This window comes from Lynx rufus, unplaced genomic scaffold, assembly GCF_022079265.1.
Source record: "Lynx rufus isolate CCGP_SWC_20201006 ecotype Redwood Valley unplaced genomic scaffold, mLynRuf1.p SCAF_4, whole genome shotgun sequence".
In the NCBI taxonomy this organism is placed as follows: Eukaryota; Metazoa; Chordata; class Mammalia; order Carnivora; family Felidae; genus Lynx; species Lynx rufus.
In genome coordinates, this window is record NW_025814856.1 from 17,896,931 (window position 1) to 17,922,958 (window position 26,028).

A 26,028-nucleotide genomic window follows, 5' to 3' on the forward strand; every position below is an offset into this window, starting at 1 on the left:
TGTGCCCCTCCCCCGCTTGTACACGCAAAACAAACATTTAAATAATAATAATAGTAATAGTAGTAGTAGTTTTAGGCTGAAATTTCTCAAAATACTATACTTACATAATTCAAAATGTGAAGTCAAAAATAACTTTGTGAGAAGTACAGCATTTAATTATAAACAACATTCTACATAGAAAAGCAGATGAACAAGAAGGGAAATCAAACTGTAAATAATATTCCACCAGGTGTATACGGCAAGACAGGGAAACACCAGACCTGAGTAACTTTTGCTAATACATTCTAACTCAACCACTTCCTTGTTTTGTCTCCTCATTCTGCTCAAATGTGGAAACATGGAGAGAAGACTGTATTTGAGTTGATGGGCAAGAAAAGACACCATGCTGTTAGGCAAGGTCTGAGCGGACAGGAAAGGTCTCTGGCTGTGCGTTTTCTCCTCAAAAAATGTTTGAATGAAAGCATCACTAAGGTAGCAGAGTACTCCTTTCGCACTTGGGAACCTGCACACCTTCACGTGATAGGAGGGCAAACTGATGATTGGGCTCTGGACATAGGTCCCTTTCCATGTTGTCCAGCACTGCAGGCAGCCCTGTGATTTCCCACAACCAGAGTGGGATTTTAATATCTTCTGCTCAGGGACACGTTGGGGCCCAAGGAGCTCTCCCTCTAATATGTGGAATACTCTTTTTCTCCTAGAACCTTCACAGTCTGTATTTAAAAAATGTTTAATGTTTATTTTCTATTTGAGAGACAAAGAGAGAGAGAGAGAGAGAGAGAGAGAGAGAGAGTGCAGCGGAGGGGCAGAGAGAGAGGAAGACAGAAGATCTGAAGTGGGCTCTGCACTGACAGCAGAGAGCCCGATGCAGGGCCCTAACTCATGAACCACGAGATCATGACCCAAGCCAAAGTCAGAGTCTTAACCGACCGAGCCACCCAGAAGTCCCACTCTGCCTGTATTTCAGAATTTCTACATATCATTCTTTCCTTAAAGTTGATGGCTAATTATCTCTTCCACCCTCAACCTTTGCCCTAGGATGCATCACTCACAACCTCCACTAGGCCCATTGCACTTGTCATGTACATACACCATTAGTTGGGTATGTGTATTTACTTATTAAAAAATTTTTCTCATTTATCTTTTATTAGAGAGAGCGCAAGCGCGTGCACATGCAGAGGGAAAGAGAGGGAATCCCAAGCAGGCTCCATGCTTAGTGCAGAGCTCGATGTGGGGCTTGATTCCACAACCCTGGCATCATGCATGACCTGAGCTGAAACCAAGAATAACACATTCAACCAAATGAGCCATGCAGGTACCTCTGGTATGTATATTTATAATATATTGATATCAATATCAATCAATATTGATTATCAATATAATCTTTGTGATAATATATCTATTATCACAATAGACCTGCCCTCAGAATGGTACAGCTCATTCACTCTCTGCCAAATCACACTACCTTGACCCCTCCATGCCTCATGTGTATTTAGTCAGATACATCCAACCATGACTGTCTCCTGATAAACGGTTCAGGTGTTGGACCTTGTCTCTTATCAGAATGGGCCTTTCCGTCTTTGGTATGTCTGTTCCTGGAACCACAATCACCTAGAATCTTGGATGGTTTCCTAGGTTCTATTACTGTATACTCTTACATGAACATTCCTAGGTAGCACCCTCTCCCAACTTGGAGGTTACCGAGTTGCTATCAAGCACTTTTATTTTGGGGACCCAAGAATTCTGAGCAGCTGGCTTAATGTGCTGCAAACTGTTGGCAAAGAGCCCTTTGTTCTAGTTTTCTTTTCAGCTGACCTATCTGCAGTGGGAATTTCATTCCTTTTCAAAAGATGCACAGAGAGCTGTGTAAGAAATTATTCTGACAATGAAAGGAAGAAGATTTAAAAAACAAAACAAAACAAAAAAACAAACCACAAACATATACTGAGGTGCCTGGCTCAGTCAGTTGAGCATCTGACTTCAGCTCAGATCATGATCTCATGGTTTGTGAGTTTGAACCCCATGTCAGGCTCCCCAATGACAGTGCAGATCCTGCCTGGGATCTTTTCTCTTTCTGCCACTCCCCTGCTCATGCTTTCTTTCTCTCCCTGTCTCTCAAAATAAATAAATAAACTTAAAAAATAATCTTAAAAAAAAAACCAAAAAACATATACTGTAATTCCAGAAGAGTTTTGCTCCAGTCTTGCCAGTGGACTTTCAAGATAGACATGAAGAAACACTGTCCTCATTGCCAATGACAGGCAGTTGAAGCAACTGTAGCAGCCTATTTATGTTAAAGTCAAAAACATTTAAAAAAATTAAATGTGAGGGGGTGCCTGGGTGGCTCAGTTGGTTGAGTGTCCAACTTCAGCTTGGGTCATGATTACGCGTCACGGTTTGTGGGTTCAAGCCCTGCATATGGCTCTGTGCTGACAGCTCGGAGCCTGGAGAGCCTGCTTCAGATTCTGTATCTCCCTCTCTGTCCCTCCCCTGCTCATACTCTGTCTCTCAAAAATAGATGAACATTTAAAAAAAAATTTAAATGTGAGTATGTTGTTTAAATGTGATACTGCTGGTGGTACAGATCAATACAACCCCCTTGAGACACAAAATAAGGACCTCTTGACGTAGTAATCTCATTCTTCAGCACTTAAGGAAATACTGACAGACTGGGAGGAAAAAAAAGTCCATCCATACAAAGAGGTTCATTTTAGCATTATCTGTCTGGCAACAAACTAAATTTCAAATATAAATAAAGCTGCGAGGACCACATATACTAAGGCTTTTCATCTAAAATACATATGAATTGAGCAAAGTCTAGATGATAGCAATTAAAAATGAATAAAGTTGGGCTAAGATGCCAGAACAGAATGAATTTCTCATTCAAACATGTTCGTTATTATACTGTGTACTGAAGAGACAAAAAGGCCTAATTCTCTACAGGCTCTATGAATAGCCTAACAGGCAAAACAATACTAGTTGTTAAGAAAAGTGTACTCACCTGCTTTCCATCAACTTCAATATCTGCCACATAGTTCTCAAACACTGTGGGTACATACACCTCTGGGAACTGGTCCTTGCTGAAGACGATGAGCAAGCAAGTCTTGCCACAGGCTCCATCACCAACAATCACCAGTTTCTTCCGGATGGCAGCCATGCTGAAACAGGAGACAAAGGTGTTATCTAAAATGAACAAGAAGCTATTAATAGCCTCAGGCTATGACACACACTGTTCTGACCATAGGGAACAAGCCTCTATTAGCACACCCAAATACAAAATGTTAGTACCCCTTTCCACTTGACACCAAAAGGTCATACCAAAACCCCACAACTAAGGTTATACCTAATGGTAAAAAGACTGAAAGCTTTCCCCCCAAATCAGGAACAAGACAAGAATGGCCACTCTTGCCACTTCTATCCAACATGATACTGGAGATTCTATCCAGAGTAATTAAGCAAGAAAATGAAATAAAACATCCAGATTGGAAATGAATAAGTAATACTATCCTAATCTGCAGATGACATGATCTTATATACAGAAAATCCTAAGGAATCCATTAAATTATTAGAACAAATTCAGCAAGGTGGCAGGATACAGGATGAACATATAAAAATCAATTGTATTTCTATAACCTTGCAATGAACAAACTGAAAATGAAATTAAGACGATTTCACTTACAATAGCTTCAAAATGAATAGGGATAAATTTAACAAAAGTATTAAACAGACTCTGAAAACTCTGAAACACTGTTGAGAGAAAGATCTAAATAAATGAAAAGACATTCATGTTTCCAGATTGGAAGACACTACTGTTAAATGACAACATCCTCCAAATTATTCTACAGATTTAAGACAATCCTTATCAAAATACCAGTTGGCTTCTTTGCAGAAATCGACTAACTGAACGGAAAATTCACACAGAAATTCAATGGACCCAGAATGGCTAAAACAATAGTGAAAAAGAAGAACAAAGTTGCAAGACTCACACTTCCTGATTTCAAAACTTACTGCAAAGATACAGTAATCAAGATAGTGTTGCACTGTCATAAAGACAGACACTGTGATCAATTGAGAGTCCAGAAATAACCCCCCACATTTAGAGTCAAGTGTTTTTTTTTTTTAATGTTTATTCATTTTTGAGTGAGCGAGCGAGAGAGAGAGAGAGAGAGAGAGGAGAGAATGTGTGCAAGTGAGGGGGAGGGGCAAAGAGAGAGGGAGGCAGAGGATCAAAGCAGGCTTGGAGCTGATAGCAGAGAGCATGATGCAGAGCTCAAACTCAAACTGTGAGATCATGACCTGAGTCTGATGCTTAACCAGCTGAACCACCAAAGTGCCCCTAGGGTCAAAGTGATTTTCAACAAGGATGCCAAAACAATTTGATGGAGGAAAGACAGTCTTTAGAGGAAAAAGTCTATTTTCAACAGATAGTGTTGAGACAACTGAATAGATCCATACAAAAGAATAAAGTCAGAATGCTACACCTCAAATCATATACAAAAATCAACTCAAAATGGATAAGCCCAAATGTAAGAGTTAACACCATAAAATATTTAACTCCCTATCTCCCTACTCACCCCTGACAACCACCATTCTACTTTCTGTCTCATGCTACCTCATTTGGAAGTGGAATCAGCACTATTTGTCCTTTTGTGACTGGCTTATTTTACCCAACATAATGTCTTCAAGGTTCATACATGTTGTATCATGTGTCAGAATTTACTTCAAGGCTGAATAACATATTCCATTGTATGTATATACTACACTGCCCTTTGATCCATGGATAGATACCAGGTAGCTTCCAGCTCCTGGCCACTGTGATTGATCGATTGATGGTTTGTTTATTTTTGAGAGAGAGTGCAACTGGGAGAAGGGCAGAGAGAGAGGGAGTCAGAGGATCCGAAGCAGGCTCTGCACTAACAGCAGTGAGCCTGATATGGGGCTCAAACTCATGAACTGTGAGATGATGACCTGAGCCGAAGTTAGATGCTCAACTGACTGAGCCACTGACTCTTGATTTCAGCTCAGGTCATGATCCTGGGATCTTGGGATGAAGCCCAGAGTCAGGCTCTGTGCTGAGTGTGGAGCCTGCTTAAGTCTCTCTCTTTTCTCTTCTCTTCTCTTCTCTTCTCTTCTCTTCTCTTCTCTTCTCTTCTCTCTCTCTCTCTCTCTCTCAGACACACACACACACACACACACACACACACACACACACACACACACACACAAAGAATATATTCATCATTAGCAACCAACTTTTGTGCTTCAAGAGATACCATCAAGGGGTGCCTGGGTGGCTCCATCAGTTTAATGGTCAGCCCTTGATCATCATCTCAGGGCATGATCTCATAGTTTGTGGGTTCAAGCCCACAAGCCCTGCTCATGCATGTGCACTCTCGCTTTCAAAATAAATAAACTTAAAAAAGACAGAAAGAAAACAAGAAGACATGGGGCACCTGGCTGGCTCAGTTGGTAAGGCATGTGCTGGCTCAGCTGGTAAGGCATGTGACTCTTTTTTTTTGTAAGTTTATTTCAGAGAGTCAGGGGCTGGGGCGGTGCACAGAGCCTGACATGGGGCTCAAACTCACAAACTGTGAGATCATGACCTGAACCAAAATCAAGAGTCAGATGCTTAACCCACTGAGCCACCCAGGTGCCCTGAGCACATGACTCTCTCTCTCTCTTTTTTTAATGTTTATTTACTTTTGAGAGAGAGAGAGACAGAGTGTGAGTGGGAGAGGGGCAGAAAGAGAAAGGGAGACACAGAATCTGAAGCAGGACTGAGCTGTCCGCACAGAGCCTGACATGGGTCTCAAACCCATGGACCACAAGATCACGTCCTGAGCTGAAGTCAGACGCTTAACTGACTGAGCCACCTAGGCACCCCAGTGAGCACATGACTCTTGATCTCAGGGTCCTGAGTTCAAGCCCCACGTTGGGTGTAGGGCTTACTTTAAAATAAATAAATAAGTAAATAAAAATGAGAGGACAACCCACAGAATACTGGCAAATGTTTACAAATAACATATCTAATAAGGGACTTGTATCTAGAATACATAAAGAACCTTACAATACAACAGAAGAGCAGCTTAGGTGGGTGGTCTGGCTCAGGGTGTTTGTTGATTTGGATCCAGAATATATAAAGAACTACAAACTCAATAACAAAAAAATCAAAGAATCCGGGGCGCCTGGGTGGCTCAGTTGGTTAAGCGTCTGACTTCGGCTCAGGTCATGATCTCATGATCTGTGAGTTCGAGCCCCGCGTCTGGCTCTGTGCTGACAGCTCAGAGCCTGGAGCCTGCTTCAGATTCTGTGTCTCCCTCTCTCTCTGACCCTCCCCCAATTCATGCTCTGTCTCTGTCTCAAAAATAAATAAACATTAAAAAAAAAAAATCAAAGAATCCACTTTAAAAATGGGCAAGGGATCTGAATAGACATGACCCAGCAATTCCATTCCTAGACATACCATTGGAGAAAAACAAAAACGTATGTCCATACAAAAACTTGTGGACAAATGTTCACAGCAGCATTGAAAATACTCATCATATTCAAAGAGTGGAAACAAACCAAACATCCAACAACTAATGAACAGATAAAATGTAGTATATATATCCAAACAATGGAATATTAGGCAATAAAAAGAGAAAAGTACTAATACATGCTACAATATGGATGAAATCTGAAAACATTACATATGTGAAAGAAGGCGGCCACAAAGAACCACATATTAAATGACTCCCTTTATATAAAATGTCCAGAATAGGAAAATACAAAGTCAACTGGTGTTTGCTTAAGGAAGGGAGCTGGTGGGGAGCCTGGGTGGCTTGGTCGGTTAAGCGTCCGACTTCGGCTCAGGTCATGATCTCATGGTCCGTGAGTTCAAGCCCCGCGTCGGGCTCTGTGCTGACAGCTCAGAGCCTGGAGCCTGTTTCAGATTCTGTGTCTCCCTCTCTCTCTGCCCCTCCCCTGTTCATGCTCTGTCTCTCTCTGTCTCAAAAATAAATAAACGTTAAAAAAAAAAAATTTTTTTTAAAAAAGGAAGGGAGCTGGAAAAGAAAGGAAAGGAAATGATTACTAAGGGAATTGTGGGGTTTCTTTTTAGGATGATCAAATTGTTAGGAGATGGAGCACGTCTCTATGAATACACTATATACTATGAATATATGACACTGAATTGTATACTTTAAATGGTTGAATTGTAACATATACGGATTGTATTTTAATAAAGCTATTGTTACAAAATAAAACAAAACAAAACAACCTGCAGAATCCCTCCATTTGCCAGAGACGAATTGTCAGCCACTCAAATTCCCACCATTGCCTCTTAGAACAGCATTCTAATTTCTAGCTGGGTGCTTTGTTGCCTAGCTAAAAGACTACATTTCTTAGCTTCCCTTAATTAGACATGGCCATGTACAAAGTTCTAGCCCATGAGATGTAATCAGCAGTGCCTGTGGGATTTCCACGAAGTCTTTCCTAAAGTGAAGTCACATGCCATTCTTCATCCCCTTCCTTCTTTCTGCTGCTTAAACCTGGAACCAGGAATGCTTTCTGAACAGCCATCCTGGAATGTGAGGATGTAGAAGTATGGATGAAGAACATGAATACCACATTCTGGAGTTGGAGGCATAACAGGGAGAAAGACCCTGGATCCCAGTTGTTCTTGGGAGTCACCATCTCAGCCCCAGACTGCCTACCTCTACACTTCTTTTCTGTGAAAAATAATTGTCTTGTTTAAAATGGTATTTTTCAGGGGCGCCTGGGTGGCTCAGTCGGTTAAGCGTCCGACTTCAGCTCAGGTCACGATCTCATGGTCCAGGAGTTCGAGCCCTGCATCGGGCTCTGGGCTGATGGCTCAGAGCCTGGAGCCTGTTTCCGATTCTGTGTCTCCCTCTCTCTGCCCCTCCCCTGTTCATGCTCTGTCTCTCTCTGTCTCAAAAATAAATAAACGTTAAAAAAAAAAAATAAAAAAAAATAAAATGGTATTTTTCAGGTCTTTGTTACTTGTAGCCAAACTAATCCTCAACAATACAAACCCACAAAACCAGGTTGTCTAAAGCGAATGTTTCCCAAACTGGAGTGGATTCAACAACCCACTGGGATACATGAGGGAAACAAGAGAAACACATTTTCTAAGTCCAGAAAACATAAGAAATTTAGCTTTAAAATTTAAATCGCAGGGGTGCCTGGGTGGCTCAGTCATTTTGAGCATCCGAATTCGGCTCAGGTCATGATCTCACAGTTTGTGGGTTTGAGCCCCACATCGGGCTTCCTGCTGTCAGCGCAGAGCCTGCTTCAGATCCTCTGTCCCCCTCTCTCTGCCCCTCCCCTGCTCACACACACTCTGTCTCTCAAAAAATGAATACACATTAAAAAAAACTTTTTAAAATTTAAATTGCATAAACTCCTTAGGAGAAGATTCCATAATGGAAAGGGCTCACAGTGCTGCCATCACTGATTTGTGACATCATGGTATGCTTAACATACTGCAATGAATATGTGCCTGGCTAAGTATATACAAAGGCAATACAAAGTTTTAATCAAACCCATAAAATGACCTAATGATTTTAAAGGATCTTTTTTTTTTTTTTTTTACACAAAAGCATTAGATAGAGGATAATACTAATAATGAAAGCATGACACTAAGCATATAGGTAAACAGGAAATGTGCTCAATATCATTCTTTAAGTAACAGGAGTATGCAGGGGCACCAGGTTCACTCAGTCAGTAGAGCATAAAACATGTGATTCTTTAAAAAAAAATTTTTTTTTAATGTTTATTTATTTTTGAGAGAGACAGAGACAGAGTGTGAACAGGGGAGGGGCAGAGAGAGGGAGACACAGAATCCGAAACAGGCTCCAGGCTCCGAGCTATCAGCCCAGGGCCTGACGCGGGGCTCAAACTCACAAGCCATGAGATCATGACCTGAGCCGAAGTCGGACGCTCAAACGACTGAGCCACCCAGGTGCCCCCAAAACATGTGATTCTTATCTCAGGTTCATAAATTCAAGCCCCACACTGGGCTTGGAGCTTAATTTAAAAAACAAACAATCGGAGCATGGAATCAAAACAGTTTTGTGTTGAGACCAGACTTTAAACTACAATCTGGCACTCTGGCCACCCCATTCAGCTCCCTCTATCCCTTTTTGCTTTGGATTCCTAATGGATATGGGACCTGCCTCAAGGTCCTATACTTGTTTCCCGTGTGTTTTGTCTTCCAACCAGACTGCAAATCATGTCAGAGCAAATAACCTATCTTACATTTCTTTGCGGCTTTATGTGGTTTGGTACTTTAGTGGGCATGTAGTAAGTATTAAATAGAAGAAAATAAAATAATCAAAAGGAGATAGATTACCTCATTTTCAGAATCCAGGGCACAAACATTAATGGATTTCTCTCTTAAAAATTGTTCCTCTATGTTTAGTCTGACTGCAAACATCTTGATAGGATTCATATATCATTTTGTTTTTCTCATGCTCTCAAAATCACTTCATGATTTTATATACTCTATACATTTCTTCAGGCCTAGTTTGTATCGGTTTGTGCCCAAAGTCAAACAACCAGAGCCTCACAGGACACAAAATTCATCAGGAAATCCCTGGTTCAAAAAAAGGCTGCCAGCTTTGAATACATCCTTCCTAGAAGGCACTCAATTCTCAAGAAATAATCTCTCTCAATCTAATGTGGTTAAAGACACACAAAATGAAAATGCCAGGGAGAACCAAAAAGGCTCTGGAACTTTTTCCTTGGAACATGTGGCCCAGGAGAAGTGTAAAACCAATCAGCCCCTACTGCTGAGGAAGACAGAAATTACAAGTGATTATGGGACAAAATGAAAATGAAAGCCTAGAATTACAAGATGATTTCTGGGAGTCTGGCCATTCAACCAAAGTTGTTGACAAGAAGTGAAAAGTACAAACATCAGGTTATTTCCTGAAATGACCCAGGAAAATTTACTCTAGTCTTTCCTTTAACTTTGCTATAATCTAGCATCTTTTTCAAGTACATGGCTTGCCAGCTTGAAAGGAAATCACGCTGAGCTCTCTGCAGTCTCTCTGCCAGATGTGTCATTTTCTAGGCTGAATACAGTCTCAGAAATAATTCTTAAGAGCTTTCAGTAAAGGTTTATTTTTTCAGTAACCATCAGCTATAACATATCTATTTAAGTCACCTGTAACAATATGTAAAGGACTGTAAATTTATTTCATTGGTTCAAAATCTTTATGTAGGTTACTGTGCCGCCCTCACAAAAGTTGAAAGGAAAAAGAAATGACAAAAGGAGATCTCTGATGGTGCTGAGAGGGCACAGAAAATACCTACTCCAATTTATGTTATCTGCCATTACAAGACCAGTCTCTCCCACAATCTCAAAAAACTGTGTTTTGGTTGTGGACTAAATTTTGGCAAATTAAGCAGTTACTGTTAACAAAAACAACCAACATTTTAACATATTTCTCACCCATATGCAAATATAAACAGGTGTCCAAGAAAAGCAAGAGAAGGGCTACATGCAGTATCCCATGTGATCCCATGCTTCATACTCAAAAGACACAAGGGCAGACAGCTCACTCACTCTCAGGAGCCACACCTGAGGCCTCCAGGGCAGCACCCGAGGGGGTGAGGTATCTCAACAAACATCTCTTATGGGGTCTGGCATCACCAGAGGCACTCAGTGAATAACAACTCCTACTACTAAGGTCTCCCCCGCTGCCAGCCTTAACCTCATGTCCTCTTTTTAATTTATATAGTATTGCCACTTGTGGTATCACACACCTCCTTCATCTCTCCCTCTCTAATGGCTTCCTTCTCTCAGTCTACAATAAAGTGCAGAATGCCCCTATTTTAAAATAATAAATCTTCCCACATCCATGCTTACTTCTGGTTACCTTTCTCTCTCTGGCCTGTTCAAAGAAAAGGTATACATTTCTGCAGCTTCATACTGGCTTGCTTAAAATTCCTCCCATCTGCTTTCTGCCCAAACTTCTCCTGAAACTTTCTCAGAAGTCACCAATGACCTACCTTCACAAAATCCAGTCTGCATTCTCCTTGATATTTTTTGTTGTAACTTACCTCCCTAACAAAATATGATCTCTGTTGTCTGTCTCCTTAGCTACAGCCTCCACGCCTAATCACTCCCCCAAGACTGGCCTTTTCCCTCATTCTCCTTATACTTTATTCTCCGGGGATCTCAATTCTTCAAAAACTACTTTTATGAAATGTCATTCCCAAATCTTTCTCTGACCCAGTCCCTGTTCTAAAACTCCTGATACACCTCCACTCTATGCTCCACTGGCATCTCAAATTCAACATCTCCCAGACATCATCCCAATCTCTGTCAAATCTTCTCTTTCCAGTTACCTCAAGTCTTGGTGATGAAAACAAAATTACATTCCTAAGGTACTCAACTCATTGTAGAAACCTTGTGGTTAAACAACTATCTTACTTTCTTTTCTTTGCTCCTCACAGCAAGACTGCTTTCAAGTTCTGAGGAATTCTGCCCCTTCATGGGTCTCCCTTCCACCACTACCACCACCCACTTTGAGTTCCCATAATCACTGTTCCAATTCAAGTCTTCAGTACTGCCTATCTGGGAAGAAGGCAAAAATTCCAACTGGTCTCACCTTCCTTCTATCCTGCTTGCTGTAGCCAAATTCTCCATTCCTATGTCTGGGCTTCAGCCCATTCTGCCTTTGCTCAAGGGCCTTCAGAAGGTCCTCAATGCCAAAATCAGGTCAAGACTCCTCAGCCTTACCATGAGGGTCCTTTAAAATACTAAAGCAGCCTATTTTCTCCTTTCATCTTCTCTCTCATCTTTATCACATACCTAATTCCACTAACTGGCCTTGTAAACCACCCCCCCACCTCAGCTCAAAGTAATGCCTTATTTGAATTTTTTCTTCCTTTCTTCAGAAAATAACACCTTACCTGTCCATCCTAATGTTGCCTTCTGTTCCAAAGCCTTTTATTTTTTAAGATTTTTTTAAATTTTATTTTATTTATTTTTTTTTAATTTTTTTTTCAACATTTATTTATTTTTGGGACAGAGAGAGACAGAGCATGAACGGGGGAGGGGCAGAGAGAGAGGGAGACACAGAATCGGAAACAGGCTCCAGGCTCTGAGCCATCAGCCCAGAGCCCGACGCGGGGCTCGAACTCACGGACCGCAAGATCGTGACCTGGCTGAAGTCGGACGCTTAACTGACTGCGCCACCCAGGCACCCCTTTAATTTTATTTTTAAATAATCTCTACGCCCACTGTGGGGCTTGAACTCATGATCAAGAGTCACATGCTCTACGAACTAAGCCAGCCAGGCGCTCCCCAAAGCCCATTTCTTATTTCTGGTCCTACATTTTCCACCCCCAAAAACCAAATGTTGCCTCTAAGCAGGGCTTTGGTCCTCTCTTGGTACTTACATTCAATCACATCCTACTCTATGAGAAAGAGATAGCAGTTATATTTCTTGTGTACTTGACTCATATCCATTCCTGGAGTTTAAGCTCCTTCAGAACAGGTACCACATCTTGCTTGGCCTTTCCCACTTGGAGTTGCATAACTAATGGGGCAAGGACATGCTGAATGGGATGCTTATAAAGAGAAACAAAAACTCAAAGAAGGAGCATGTATCCCAAAAGTACTCCTAAAAACTTGACTCATTGGCACTCTCTGATCACTTTTCTTGCAGCAATCATAGTTTTTTATAGGACTCAGCAGAATGAAAAAGCAAAACAACAACAACAAACAGTTAAGAATTTGTTGACTGAGGGGCACCTGGGTGAGTCAGTCATTTAAACATCTGACTTAGGCTCAGGTCAGGATCTTATGGTTTGTGGATTTGAGGCCTGTGTTAGGCTCTGTGCTGACAGCTCAGAGCCTACAGCCTACTTCAGATTCTGTGTCTCCCTCTCTCTCTGCCCTCCCCTGCTCACGCTATGTCTCTCTCTCTAAGATAAATAAACATTAAAAAGTTAAAAAAAAAAAAAAGATCGGACAACTGAAATTCTTTTAAGTTTATTTATTTAAGTGATCTCTGCACCCAATGAGGGGCTGGAACCCATGACCCAAAGATTAAGAGTCACATGCTCTTCTCACTGAGCCAGCCAGCCCCGCCTGGAAACCTGGAATTCTAATCAAACTACCATAGGCTAAGCACAAAAATACTGAAAAAGACTTCAGTGTAGAATACTATTTGGACCTGGATATATGCTATACTAAGTAGAGAATTTCAATGATATTCTCTTGAAAAGCAGACTATTATCTAGAGAGAGAAAAAGAGAGAGAGAGAAAGAGAGAGAGAGAGAAAACTAGTGGGAGAAGGACAGAGAGGGAGATAGAGAATCCCAAACAGGCTCTGCACTGTCAGCACAGAGCCCTATGCAGGCTTGATCTCAAGGACTGTGAGATCATGACCTAAGCCAAAATCAAGAATTGGACACTTAACTGACTGAGCTACCCAGGTGCCCCTCAATGGCCTCCAGTTTTAAATATATACTTCCCACCTGAAAACATCTCTGTAAAATGCTGCTAGAAAGCCAGGTAGCACCTGAGCAAAGATGACTGCTCTTAGTGGTTATTGTTCATAGTAGGATAGTGTACCAAGTATATAGGGCCTGGTTCTGCCCTTTGACTTACAAAGCCAAGAAAATTCCCTGGAAAGGCAACACAGGCAGTTAACAATATCAGTGGCTGCTGCAACTCAAAGTCACCTACAACAGTGAAAAATGAAGAAGGTGACCCTGACTTGGATATGGAGCCTGCCTTGCCTGGTTCCTGGCTTTGATAATAGACCGTTTCATTCTATAGGCAAAATGAAAGCCCCTCAGTCTTCCTGGTATAGTCTCACTCACAACGTTACTGATGACCATACACACAAGAAGTCAATAAGACCTTCTGTGTCCAGAATGCTTGGACACAGAGCTTTAAGTTACAGCAAGAGGGTGAACTCAACAATGACACATAGGTGGCTGTCTACAGTAGCATTCAATCATCTCGTGGTTGAAGCATAAAAAACAAAACAAAAAGAACCCTTTTATAACTGCTAATGGTCTCTACTAAAAGAGCAGGAACCTTTTGTTTTACTTGTCTGAAGACTCAAAACTTATCAAAGACTGGCTCTTACTCAGAACTCAAGAGGATGGGACTTGGGGTGCCTGGGTGGCTCAGTAAGTTAAGCAACCAACTGTTGATTTTGGCTCAGGTCGTGATCTTACGGTCCACACTGGGCATGGAGCGTGGTTAAGATTCTCTCTCTTCCTCTACCTCTGCCTCTACCCCCTCAAGTGAGTGATTGCTCTAACAAATAAACAAACAGACAAACAGGATGGGACTGGCTTTGCTGCTTAGAAACACAGTGCTGGGAATGAATGGCAAGATGACACCTTTGTGGAAACCACCATCTTCCTTCCGCAAGAGGAAACGGGCTGTTGGGACATAAACTTTCTCCCCTGAACAGCAGTGAGGACAGAAGGTAAGAATGTTTTTTTGTGTGTGTGATGTGCAAATCCTGGCCAACATGGTCATAAGTACTTGGAGCAATGCTCCTTTTCAGGGTGACTCCTCGGCTGGGACTGCTAATGAAGCACTTTCCAAAGCATATACCTCACTGGCCCTATCAGAGGCCCGGGATTTTGGAGGACAACCACAAGATAAACTTCACTGCCATATCTCATAGTGCTAATCGCATGCTGGTTGTGGCTCTCAACTACATTTCTGCCTATTACCTAACATACAACTTCAAAAAAAGACCAAAACACTATACTAACCATTCTTCTGGACTTCTTTTTAATAATACAAATGGTGTCAGAAGTTTCAAAATCTGCTATACTGCAACAAATCCTAACAAACTGTGTGGACCTTCATGAGTGACCATGATACCTTACACTGGTATATCACAATGCCCTTCTCATACATTTGGCAGGAACTTATTTGATCCTGAACTTCCAAAGGCAGATATAATTGTCATTCATTCCCATTTTATCAATGGGGAAAGAAGCTTTAGAGTTATTTGAATTTACTGAATGTAAGGCCAGTATGTTATTAAGACACATTAATTTTCAAACTGAAAAACCATTCTGGCCTAAGGTCTACAGTTCCCCATGTACTTTTAGAGAGGCTGCTGAAATGTAATCTGTGCAACAGGGACAGACAACAAAGGATTTACTCCTTGCCAAAGAGGCCTACAAGTCAATCATACTCAAACTCTATTAGCCTATATTTCTGCCAGCAAACAGATAAACTAGGACACGTCTACAAACGTAAGCAAACGTGTTGTGGAAGGACACCTAACTGGTTACACGGTGGAGGGTGTGGGGGGTGGATGGGAATAGACACATGTGAAAAGAAGCTATTCTATTAAAGTGTGTGTATACACATACACAAAATCTTTCTTAAAAATAGCTTTACTGAAATATAATTCATATACCATACAATTTACACATTTAAAGTATACAATTCTGGGGATCAAATGTACAGCATAGTGATTACAGTTAATACTGTATTACACACTTGAAAGTTGCTAAGGAGTAAATCTTAAATGATCTCACCACAAAAAATTATAGTGATTATATGAAATGATGCAGGTGTCAGCTAATGAATAAAAAAAAAAACCACTTTGTACACCTTCAATGTACACAATGTTTTATGTCAATTAATACCTTAATAAAGCTGGAGAAAACTATACAATTCAATGGGTTTTGGTATATTACGTTACTAATGTTTAGAAGTTGTGATAATATATAACAAAATTTGCCATTTTAACTATTTTTTTCATGTTTTACTTATTCATTTTTGACACAGAGAGTGAGTCAGAGAGAGAAAAAGAGAAAGAGAGAAAGAGACAGAAAGGAAGAATCCCAAGCATGCTCTGTGCTGTCAGTGCAAAGCCCAACATGGGGCTAGGTCTCACAAACGCGATCACGACCTCAGCCAAATGAATGAGATGCTTAACCGAATGAGCCACCCAAGGACATTGTAACTAATTTTTTTTTTACCTTTTTTTTTTCTTTTTGGAGATGGGGGGGGAAGAGGGGGGGAGAGGGGGAGGGGGGGAGAGGGGGAGGGGGGGGAGAGAGGGAGGGAGGGAGGGAGGAAGAGAGGGAGGGAGGGAGGGAGGGAGGGAGGGAGGGAGGGAGAGAGAGAATGAGAATGAGAATGAGAATGAGAATGAGAATGAGAATGAGAATGAGAATGAGAATGAGAATGAGAATGAGAATGAATCTGAAACAGGCTCCAGGCTCTGAGCTGTCAGCACAAAGCCTGACACGGGGCTCGAACCCACGAACCATGGGATCATGACCTGAGCTGAAGTCAGAAGCTTAACTGACTGAGCCACCCAGGCACCCCCCATTTTAACTATTTTTAAGTATACAACTGTAATACTGTGATTTATATATATTTGGTCTTAGTCTCTGTTCCTGGCATATGGCTCCTGAAACTCTTGTAATTTCCTAAATTACATGAACAATGGGAGGATTTTTTGTTATATTTGGTCTTTTGTCTTCAAATAGCTCCAGTTCCTGAAACAGCTCTGGGATGATCGATCAAAGTGAAAGGAGTGTCTCACGATTCATAACAAAATCTATTCAACCACACCTGAGCTTATGTCAGTGAAGTGACTTTGGAAAATCCCTAAAGATGGGGGCTGGTTGCCAGGAAAACCAACCTTGTGATTAGGGAGTTGCAACTTTGAGTGCCTGCCTCCCAACCTAGGGTAGAGAAGAGGGGCTGGATGTTGAAGCAATCACCAAAAGCCAATGATTTAATCAACTGTGCCTGCTTAAAGCCTCCAAAAAACCAAAGGGCAGGATTCAGAGAGCTTCCAGGTTGGTGGAGATGTGCAGGGATTGAGACAGTGGCACATCTTGGGTGGGCAGGCAAGCAAGCTCCATGCACCCCTTTCCACATATCTTGCCCTATGCATCTGGCTGTTCTTGGGTTATATCCTTTTACAATAAACTGGTAATCTAACAAAATATTTTCCTGAGTTCTGGGAGCTGTTCTGGAAAATTGGCTTCCAGGAAGAGATCACGGTAACATGGAATTTATATTCAGTCAGTGAGAAATACAGGTAACAACCTGGACTTGCTACTGAGGTCTGAAGTGGGGAGCTGTGGGGCAGTCTTGTGGGACTGAATGTTTAACCTGTGGGATCTGATGCTAACTCCAGGTAGATAGTGTCAGAACTGAACTGAACTGTAAGACATCAGTCAGTGTTGCAGAAATGTTTGGTGGGGGACCCTCCTCCATATTTGGTGACCAGAAGTATGAGAAATGGAAGATGTTATAGTGGCGTACTGAGAGTAAAGATACAAACAGGAGATGTTTTTTCCTTTACAACAATTCACAAGCAATAATTACATTTACAATGTTGTGCAATCATTGCCACTGTCTATTTTCAAAGCTTTTTCATCACCTCAAAGAGAAACATCACCATTAAGCAATAACTCCCCATTCTTCTCTCCCCTTAGCCCTTGATAAACTACTCTAATCTACTGTCTCTATAAATTTGCCTGTTCTACATATCTCATATAAATGAAATTACACAATATTTGTCATTTGTTCTTACTTCACACAGCATAATGTTTAATGTTCATCGATGTTGTAGCATGTATCAAATTTCATTCCTTTTTATGGCTGCGCTAATTTTCCATTGTGTGGATATATCACATTTTATTTGTCCAGTCACCTGCTGATGGATACTTGACATTACTTTCACCTTTTAGCTACTGTAATAATGCTGCAATGAACACTGGTATACAAGTAAGTATCTGCTCAAGTCTCTGCTTTCAACTCCTTCGAACAAATATACACCTAGGAGTGGAACTGTTAGGCATTCTATGTTTAGCTTTTTTAAGAACTGCCAAAATGTTTCCTACAATAGCTGTACCATTTTACATTCCCATTGGCAATGTACAAAGATTCCAATTACTCCACATCCTTGTCAACACTTGTTATTTTCTTTTTTGTTTTTTTAATTATTGCCATTTAAGTGGGTGTGAAGTGGTATCTCATATGGGTTTTTTTTTTTAATGTTTTATTTGGTTTTTGAGAGACAGCGAGAGAGCAAGAGAGAGAGAGAACAAGCAGGGGAGGGGCAGAGAGAGAGAGAGAGATACACACAGAATCCGAAGCAGGCTCCAGGCTCTGAGCTGTCAGCACAGAGCCCAACGTGGGGCATGAACTCACGAATGGCTGAGAGATCGTGACCTGAGCTGAAGTCGGATGCTTAACTGACTGAGCCACCTAGGTGCCCCTTGTATTTCATATGGTTTTGATCTGCATTTCCCTAATGACTAATAATGTTGAGCATCTTTTCATATGCTTATTGGCCATTTGTAAATCTTCTTTGGGAAAACATCTATTCAAATCCATTGCCCATTTTTGAACTGGATTGTTTCCACTATTTTGTTTGTTTCCACTTTCTTGACGGTGTCCTTTGAGACACATAAGTTTTTAATTTTGATACAGTCCAATATCTAATTTTTTCCTTGACTGCTGATACTACAACCTTGGATTGCGAATAACTTGTTCTGCGAGTGTTCCACAAGATAAGCAAACATTTCTAATAAATTTTAACTTGATAAGTGAGTGGTGTCTTGCAATATGGGTGGTTTGTGATGCCAAATATCACGTGATCACAACTGAGCCAATGGTTCTTGAAATTCGCTTTAAAAAAAAAATTTTTTTTTTAATGTTTATTTATTTTTGAGAGAGACAGAGACAGAATGCGAGTGGGTTAGGGGCAGAGAGAGAGGGAGACACAGAAGCAGAAGCAGGCTCCAGGCTCTGAGCTGTCAGCACAGAGCCCGATGTGGGGCTCGAACTCACAAACCGTGAGATCTTGACCTGAGCTGAAGTCAGACGCTCAACTGACTGAGCCACCCAGGCGCCCCTTGAAATTCGCTTTGATATACGAGTGCTTTGGATTACAAAGCATGTTTCCGGAATGTATTATGCTCACAAACCAAAGTTTTACTGTAATTTGTGTCATGTCTAGGAAATCACTGCCAAATCCAAGGTCATGAAAAACCTAATGCTTTTTTCTTTAAAAAAAATTTGTTTAATGTTTATTTTTGACAGAGACAGAGACAGAGAGACAGAGCATGAGTGGGGGAGGGGCAGAGAGCGAGGGAGACACAGAATCTGAAACAGGCTCCAGGGTCTGAGCGGTCAGCACAGAGCCCGACGCAGGGCTCGAACTCATGGACAGTGAGATCAGGATCTGAGCTGAAGTTGGACGCCCAACTGACTGAGCCACCCAGGCAACCCCCTAATGCTTTTTTCTAAGCGTTGTATAGTTTTAATTCTTATGTCTTGATTACTGTTGATTTGTAATAAGTTTTGAAACCAGAAGGTGTGAGTCCTCCAACTGTTCTGTTTTCTAGATTGTTTTGGCTATTCTGGGTCCCCTGGATTTCCAAATGAATTTTAGGAGCAGCTTATTGATTTTTGCAAAGAAGGCAGCTGAGGTTTTTAATAAAGACTGCACTGAATCTATAGATCAATTTGAGAATTATTACCACCTTTACAGTATTAAGTCTTCAAATCCACGAAGACAAGATGTCTTTCCATTTATTTAGGTCATCTTTTGTTTTTTGCAGTCCTCTCCTTCCCAGCTTCCTTCTTCTCCTTACATATGCCTAAACCCATATATATTTAAAGGTGGAGAAGCCTGGTCTCTCACCACTTTGTAGGAAATAATAGGGAAATGCCAGAAATAGTAAACACTTAAAAATGCTATTACAAACTTTTTTACTTTTTATTTACACATTTAATCATCGTAACTGCCCTATGAGATAGAGCCTAGTATTCTCATTTCATAGATAAGGAAACTGAAATACAGAAAGATTAACTTGCTCAACTTAACTGGATTACTAGCCAGTAAGGGGCAGAAATGGACACTGAACAAATAAGCAATCTGTTCCAGAGTCCCTATTTCTAAACACTCCACTTTCTTGCCCTCCTTCCTCACCCTCAAATGTCAAGAAGCAATCCTATAGCTCGTAGTGTCCTTTTCTCCTTTGCCTACCCAAGTAAACGTTAGTGACATTGTTAAAAATTAAGTCAATATGTAACTTAGGGGTTGCCTGGGTGGCTCAGTTGGTTTAGCGTCTGACTTCGGCTCAGGTCAGGATCTCGTGGTTTGTGGGTTTGAGCCCTAGGTTGGGCTCTGTGCTGACAGCTCAGAGCCTGGAGCCTGCTTCAGATTCTGTGTCTCCCTCTCTCTGCCCCTCCCTGACTCATGTTCTCTCTCTCAAAAATAAACATTAAAAATTTTTTTAAAAAAAATGTAACTTAGGAGGATTGATTACTCTTCAATTATTTCTCATTGAGTTTTTGATTTTTTGATCCAAAGTCCTATGGTTTTGGGGCACTTTGCTGGCTCACTAGACAGAGCATGCAAGTCTTGATACTGGGGTTATGAGTTCAAGTCTTATGTTGGGGGTAGAGATTACTTTTTTTTTTTTTTTTAAGTCTTGTGGTTCTAAACCTATGTTACATTTATTTCATGTTTCCTATGATTTTATGATAGGAATGATTTTATGATTTTTATGATTTTTTTTGCACCCATTCTTTTTAGAATGTCATTTACATAAAAAAAAGGAAGAAAAGAATTGCCAAACATCAAGTATGTTTGAATTGCTATGAAGTTAGCAACTCTTGGTTCTAGTGTGTCTTAAGTCTGCTTACTCTCACTGGGGGACAGATGGATGTCAAGCAAGGGTTGTGGCTTACGTAGCTACAGGAAACTCCGCTACAGTAAGACTGATAAGTGGTAGCCAGCCCTTTTCACACTTGTTTTTACAAGTCTGATGATTTCCTGTGGTAACTACAGCCTATTTGCACTCCTGCCTGCCTTGCTCATCTAGTTGCAGTGTGGAAGTGGTCTGTCCATCAGACATTTTTTAGCAGTTAAGAGTGGCTGCTTCCTGCACTTGGGGCAGGTAAACCACAATCACACATTAACATTCAATTGTCTCCATTTCACATAGCAGTCTGGTAATTTCTTCATGTTTCTGTGACCATGATGTAGATGCATATATGTCTAAATAGCTTCCTGAAGCTTTCTGGAGTGCTCATTTAGCCTAGAATTTAGTATACAACATTCTAGCCTTCCTAGTTTAACTTAATTGGAAATTAGTAATAACTGCTCACTGGACAAAAAGTAAATACTGTAAGACACTAATGACTGACCTAATGCCCTATATTTTTAATCCTAAAATCATTATTTTTCAATTAACAAAATAACTTGTTAAGGCAAGTATCTAGCCATAACACTTCAACTAGCTGCTATTTCCTTAAGAATCCTGGGTTTCTAGTTAGTGGTTCTGAAAGTGGTCCTCAGACTAGTGCTATCAACCTCACCTGACAACCTGAAAGAAATGCAAATTCTCAGCTCTGACTACAAACCTACTGAATCAGAACTTCTAAGAGTGAGTCCATTAATCTGGGTTTAAACAAGCCCTCCAGGTAATTCTGACTCATGCTCAACTTTAAGAACCTCTGAGTTAGTGTATGTGTAGCTTTACTGTATGGGTAAAATGAAGTACCTACCCACCACATACCCAGAGCTAAATTTTACTGAGTCTTATAATTTCTCTGAAATCTTTTTATCTGCTTCTTAGTGATTGTCTGAGCTACTCTTTTGGCTTCTATTATAAAATCTCAATCTACATTTTAGAATGTTTCATAGGAATCTTATTTTTCCAATCAGATTGAATTTTAGTCCAAAGTAATCCTTTTTCAAAAAAGCAGCTTTCTAAAATGGCCAATAAACACAGGAAAAGGTATTCAAAGGTGAATGAAAAGATATCCGATGTTCATGAATTTAAGGACTTGACTTTAAGAGAGTGAGCATGAGCAAGGGAGAGGGAAAGAGAGAGACACTGGGATCATGACCTGAGCCTAAACCAAGAGTTGGACGTTCATCTGACTGGGCCACCAGTCACCCCAAGGACTTGATACTTTTAATATAACAGTACTGTACAAAATGATCTACAGAAGGGCGCCTGGCTGGCTGGGGCATAAGACTCTTGATCTCAGGGTCATGAGTTTGAGCCCCACACTGGATGCAGAGATTACTTAAAAATTTTAAAAATACACAGGGACCCCTGGGTGGCTCAGTTAGGTGTCTGACTCTTGATTTCGGCTCAGGTCATGATCTCATGGTACATGGGATTGAGCCGCGGTGCCGGGCTCTGCAAGGACAGCACAGAGCCTGCTTAGAAATCTCTCCCTGCCCCACCCCTGCTCGTGTGCAAGCTTGTACACCTCTCTCTCTCTCAAAATAAATATTTAAAATAAAAATAATAATAATGGCACAAAAACAGACACTCAGACCAATTAAACAGAATAGAGAACCCAGAAATGGGCCCACAAATGTATGGGCAACTAATCTTTGACAAAGCAGGAAAGACTATCCAATGGAATAAAGACAGTCTCGTCAGCAAGCGGTGCTGGGAAAACTGGACGGAGACATGCAGAAAAATGAACCTGGAACACTTTCTTACACCACACACAAAAATAAATTCAAAATGGATGAAAGACCTAAATGTAAGACAGGAAGCCATCAAAATCCTTGAGGAGAAAGCAGGCAAAAACCTCTCTGACCCTGGCTGCAGCAACTTCTTACTCAACACGTCTCCAGAGGCAAGGGAAACAAAAGCAAAAATGCACTACTGGGACCAAAATAAAAAGCTTCTGCACAGCGAAGGAAACAATCAGCAAAACTAAAAGGCAACCGACAGAATGGGAGAAGATATTTGCAAATGACATACCAGATAAAGGGTTAGTATCCAAAATCTATAAAGAACTTATCAAACTCAACACCCAAAAAACAAATAATCCAGTGAAGAAATGGGCAAAAGACATGAATAGACACTTCTCCAAAGAAGACATCCAGATGGCCAACCGACACATGAAAAAATGCTCCACATCACTCATCATCGGGGAAATACAAATCAAAACCACAATGAGATACCACCTCACACCTGTCAGAATGGCTAACATTAACAACTCAGGCAACAACAGATGTTGGCAAGGATGCGGAAAGAGAGGATCTCTTTTGCATTGCTAGTGGGAATGCAAACTGGTGCAGCTACTCTGGAAAACAGTATGGAGGTTCCTCAAAAAATTAAAACTAGAACTACCCTACGACCCAGCAATTGCACTACTCAGTATTTATCCAAGGGGTACAAGTGTGCTGTTTCGAAAGGACACATGCACCCCCATGTTTATAGTAGCACTATCGACAATAGCCAAAGTATGGAAAAAGCCCAAATGTCCAGTGGATGAAGAATATGTGGTGTGTATGTATACATATACATACACATATATATACATACATACACAAAATGGAGTATTACTTGGCAATCAAAAAGAAATGAAATCTTGCTATGTGCAACTACATGGATGGAACTGGAGGGTATTCTGCTAAGTGGAATTAGAGAAAGACAAATATGACTTCACTCCTATGAGGACTTTAAGATACAAAATAGATGAACATAAGGGAAGCAAAAATAATATAAAAACAGGGAGGGGGACAAAACATAAGAGACTCTTAAATATGGAGAACAAACAGAGGGTTACTGGAGGGGTTGTGGGACGGGGGGACAGGCTAACGGGTAAGGAGCATTAAGGAATCTACTCCTGAAATCACTGTTGTACTATATACTAACTTGGATGTAAATTAAAAAAATAAATTAAATTTTAAAAAGAAAATAATAATAAACAAATGGGATAAGATAAAGACACCAGAAATAAACCTTCACAAATATGGCCAATTGATTTTTGACATGGTACCAAAATATTCTATGAAAAAGGACAGTCTTTTCACTAAACAGTGCTGGGGGAAACCATATATTCACATGTAGAAGAATTTAGACTCAGGACACCTAGGTAGCTCAGTTGGTTAAGCATCCAACTCTTGGCTTCGGCTCAGGTCATGATCTCATAGTTCATGGTTTTGAGCATCTTGTTGAGATCTGTGCTGACAGCGCAGAGCCTGCTTGGGATTCTGTCTCCACCTCAAAATAAAAATAAACTTTAGACAGGCCCATGTGAGCAGATTCCAACACATGCAACTGCCTGGAGAGAGGGAGCCAGCGTCCTATGTCAGAGCTGCTGGTGGGGAGGAGCAGCCGCTGCCACCCAGGACTGGGCTGTTAGGGAGGAGGAGACAAGAAAATGGCAGACGACCCCAGTGTGCTGACAGGAATGTGGAGATCTGGAAGATCAAGAAGCTCACCACGAGCTTCGAGGCAGCCCGCGGCAATGACACAAGCATGGTATCATTGATCATTTCTCCCAAAGATCAGATTTCCCAAGTGGCAAAAGTGTTAGCAGATGAGTTTGGAACTGCATCTAACATTAAGTCATGAGTAAACCGCCTTTCAGTCCTGGGAGCCATTAATTACATCCATACAACAAAAACTCAAACTTTATAACAAAGTACCTCCAAATGGCCTCATTGTTTACTGTGGTACCATTGTAACACAAGAAGGAAAGGAAAAGAAAGTCAACATTGACTTTGAACTTTTCAAACCAATTAATACATTGTTGTACTTGTGTGACAACAAATTCCATACAGAGGCTCTTACAGCACTACCTTCGTATGACAGCAAGTTTGGCTTCATTGTAATAGACGGTAGTGGTACACTTTTTGGCACACTCCAAGGAAACACAAGAGAAGTCCTACACAAATTCACTGTGGATCTCCCAAAGAAACATGATAGAGGAGATCAGTCAGCCTTGCGTTTTGTTCATTTAAGAATGGAAAAGTGACATAACTATGTTCGGAAAGTAGCTAAGACTGCCGTACAGCTGTTTCTTTCTGCAGACAAAGTGAATGTGGCTGGTCTTCTTTTAGCCGGATCAGCTGAACTGATCCTATGGTGGTGAAAATGGATTCAACCAAGCTACTGAGTTATCTACTGAAGTCCTCTCCAACGTGTGATTCATTCTTCAAGAGAAGAAAATAGGATGATACTTCGATGAATCAGTCAGGACACAGGGAAGTACTGTTTTGGAATTGAAGATACACTAAAGGCTTTAGAAATGGGAGCTGTAGAGATTCTAATAGCCTATGAAAATCTGGATATAATGAGATATGTTCTTTATTGCCAAGCCACAGAAGAGGAGAAAATTCTCTATCTAACTCCAGAACAAGAGAAGGATAAATCTCATTTCACAAAGAGACAGGACAAGAACACAAGCTGACTGAAAGCATGCCCCTGCTGGAATGGTTTGCTAACAACTATAAAAAATTTGGAGCTATGTTGGAAATTGTCACACATAAGTCACAAGAAGGATCCCACTTTGTGAAAGGATTTGGTGGAACTGGAGGTATTCTGTGGTACCGAGTAGATTTCCAAGGAATGGAATACCAAGGAAGAGATGATGAATTTTTTGACCTTGATGACTACTAGGTAGTCGACATGGGTCTGGCAAAACATGCCTCACCCTCTAGCATCCAACCCAAGAAGCATACCCGTGGTGGAATCCAAACAGATCCCTGCCTTACAATTGGAACACTTCCAGAACTTAATCCACGGGCACTGGATCCTGAAAAGAAAACCGAAACAAAACCAGACCCAACCCTACACTTTGGTTTGTCATGGTGTCAGCGCAGCAGCTTACAACTAAGTTCCTAAAATGCCACTTTGGACTAATTTAAGAAAGTATCCCAGTTTTTACTTTTACTCAATAGTGACATTGGTTGCTCTTGTACTTTATGGAAAAAAAAAATGGTTTTTTTAACCTTCATACATAGTATCAAAAATACTTAACTGCTGTATACCTTCAAAATTTAATAGAAATGAGATCATACTGGTTTGTTTCTTATCTTGATTGCAGAAAAACTGCTGCATTTTGCAGTGACCCATTTACATGGCATTCTCAGCTTAGACTGCATGAGAAGAAATACATGCGGTGAAATGTTGGAACCAAAAAAAAAAATAAAATAAAAACTTTTAAAAAATCTTAAAAAAAAACTGTAACTGTCTACAAAGCTGGCTTCATTAAGCAATTAAGCAATATAA

General features: G+C 40.8%; 1 protein-coding gene and 1 pseudogene across 2 annotated transcripts in view; one reads left to right on the top strand and one right to left on the bottom strand.

The window, feature by feature from the left end:
* RHOA (ras homolog family member A) overlaps positions 1-26,028 on the bottom strand; it is a 65,214-nt gene that overhangs the window by 8,340 nt on the left and 30,846 nt on the right. For both annotated transcript variants that reach the window (XM_047095838.1, XM_047095837.1), the window contains one exon: positions 2,999-3,155. In XM_047095838.1, the coding sequence (XP_046951794.1) occupies positions 2,999-3,154 (156 nt within the window). In that variant the 5' untranslated portion in view covers position 3,155. The remainder of the gene's footprint in view (positions 1-2,998; positions 3,156-26,028) is intronic.
* LOC124523902 (eukaryotic peptide chain release factor subunit 1-like) lies at positions 23,984-25,416 on the top strand (annotated as a pseudogene).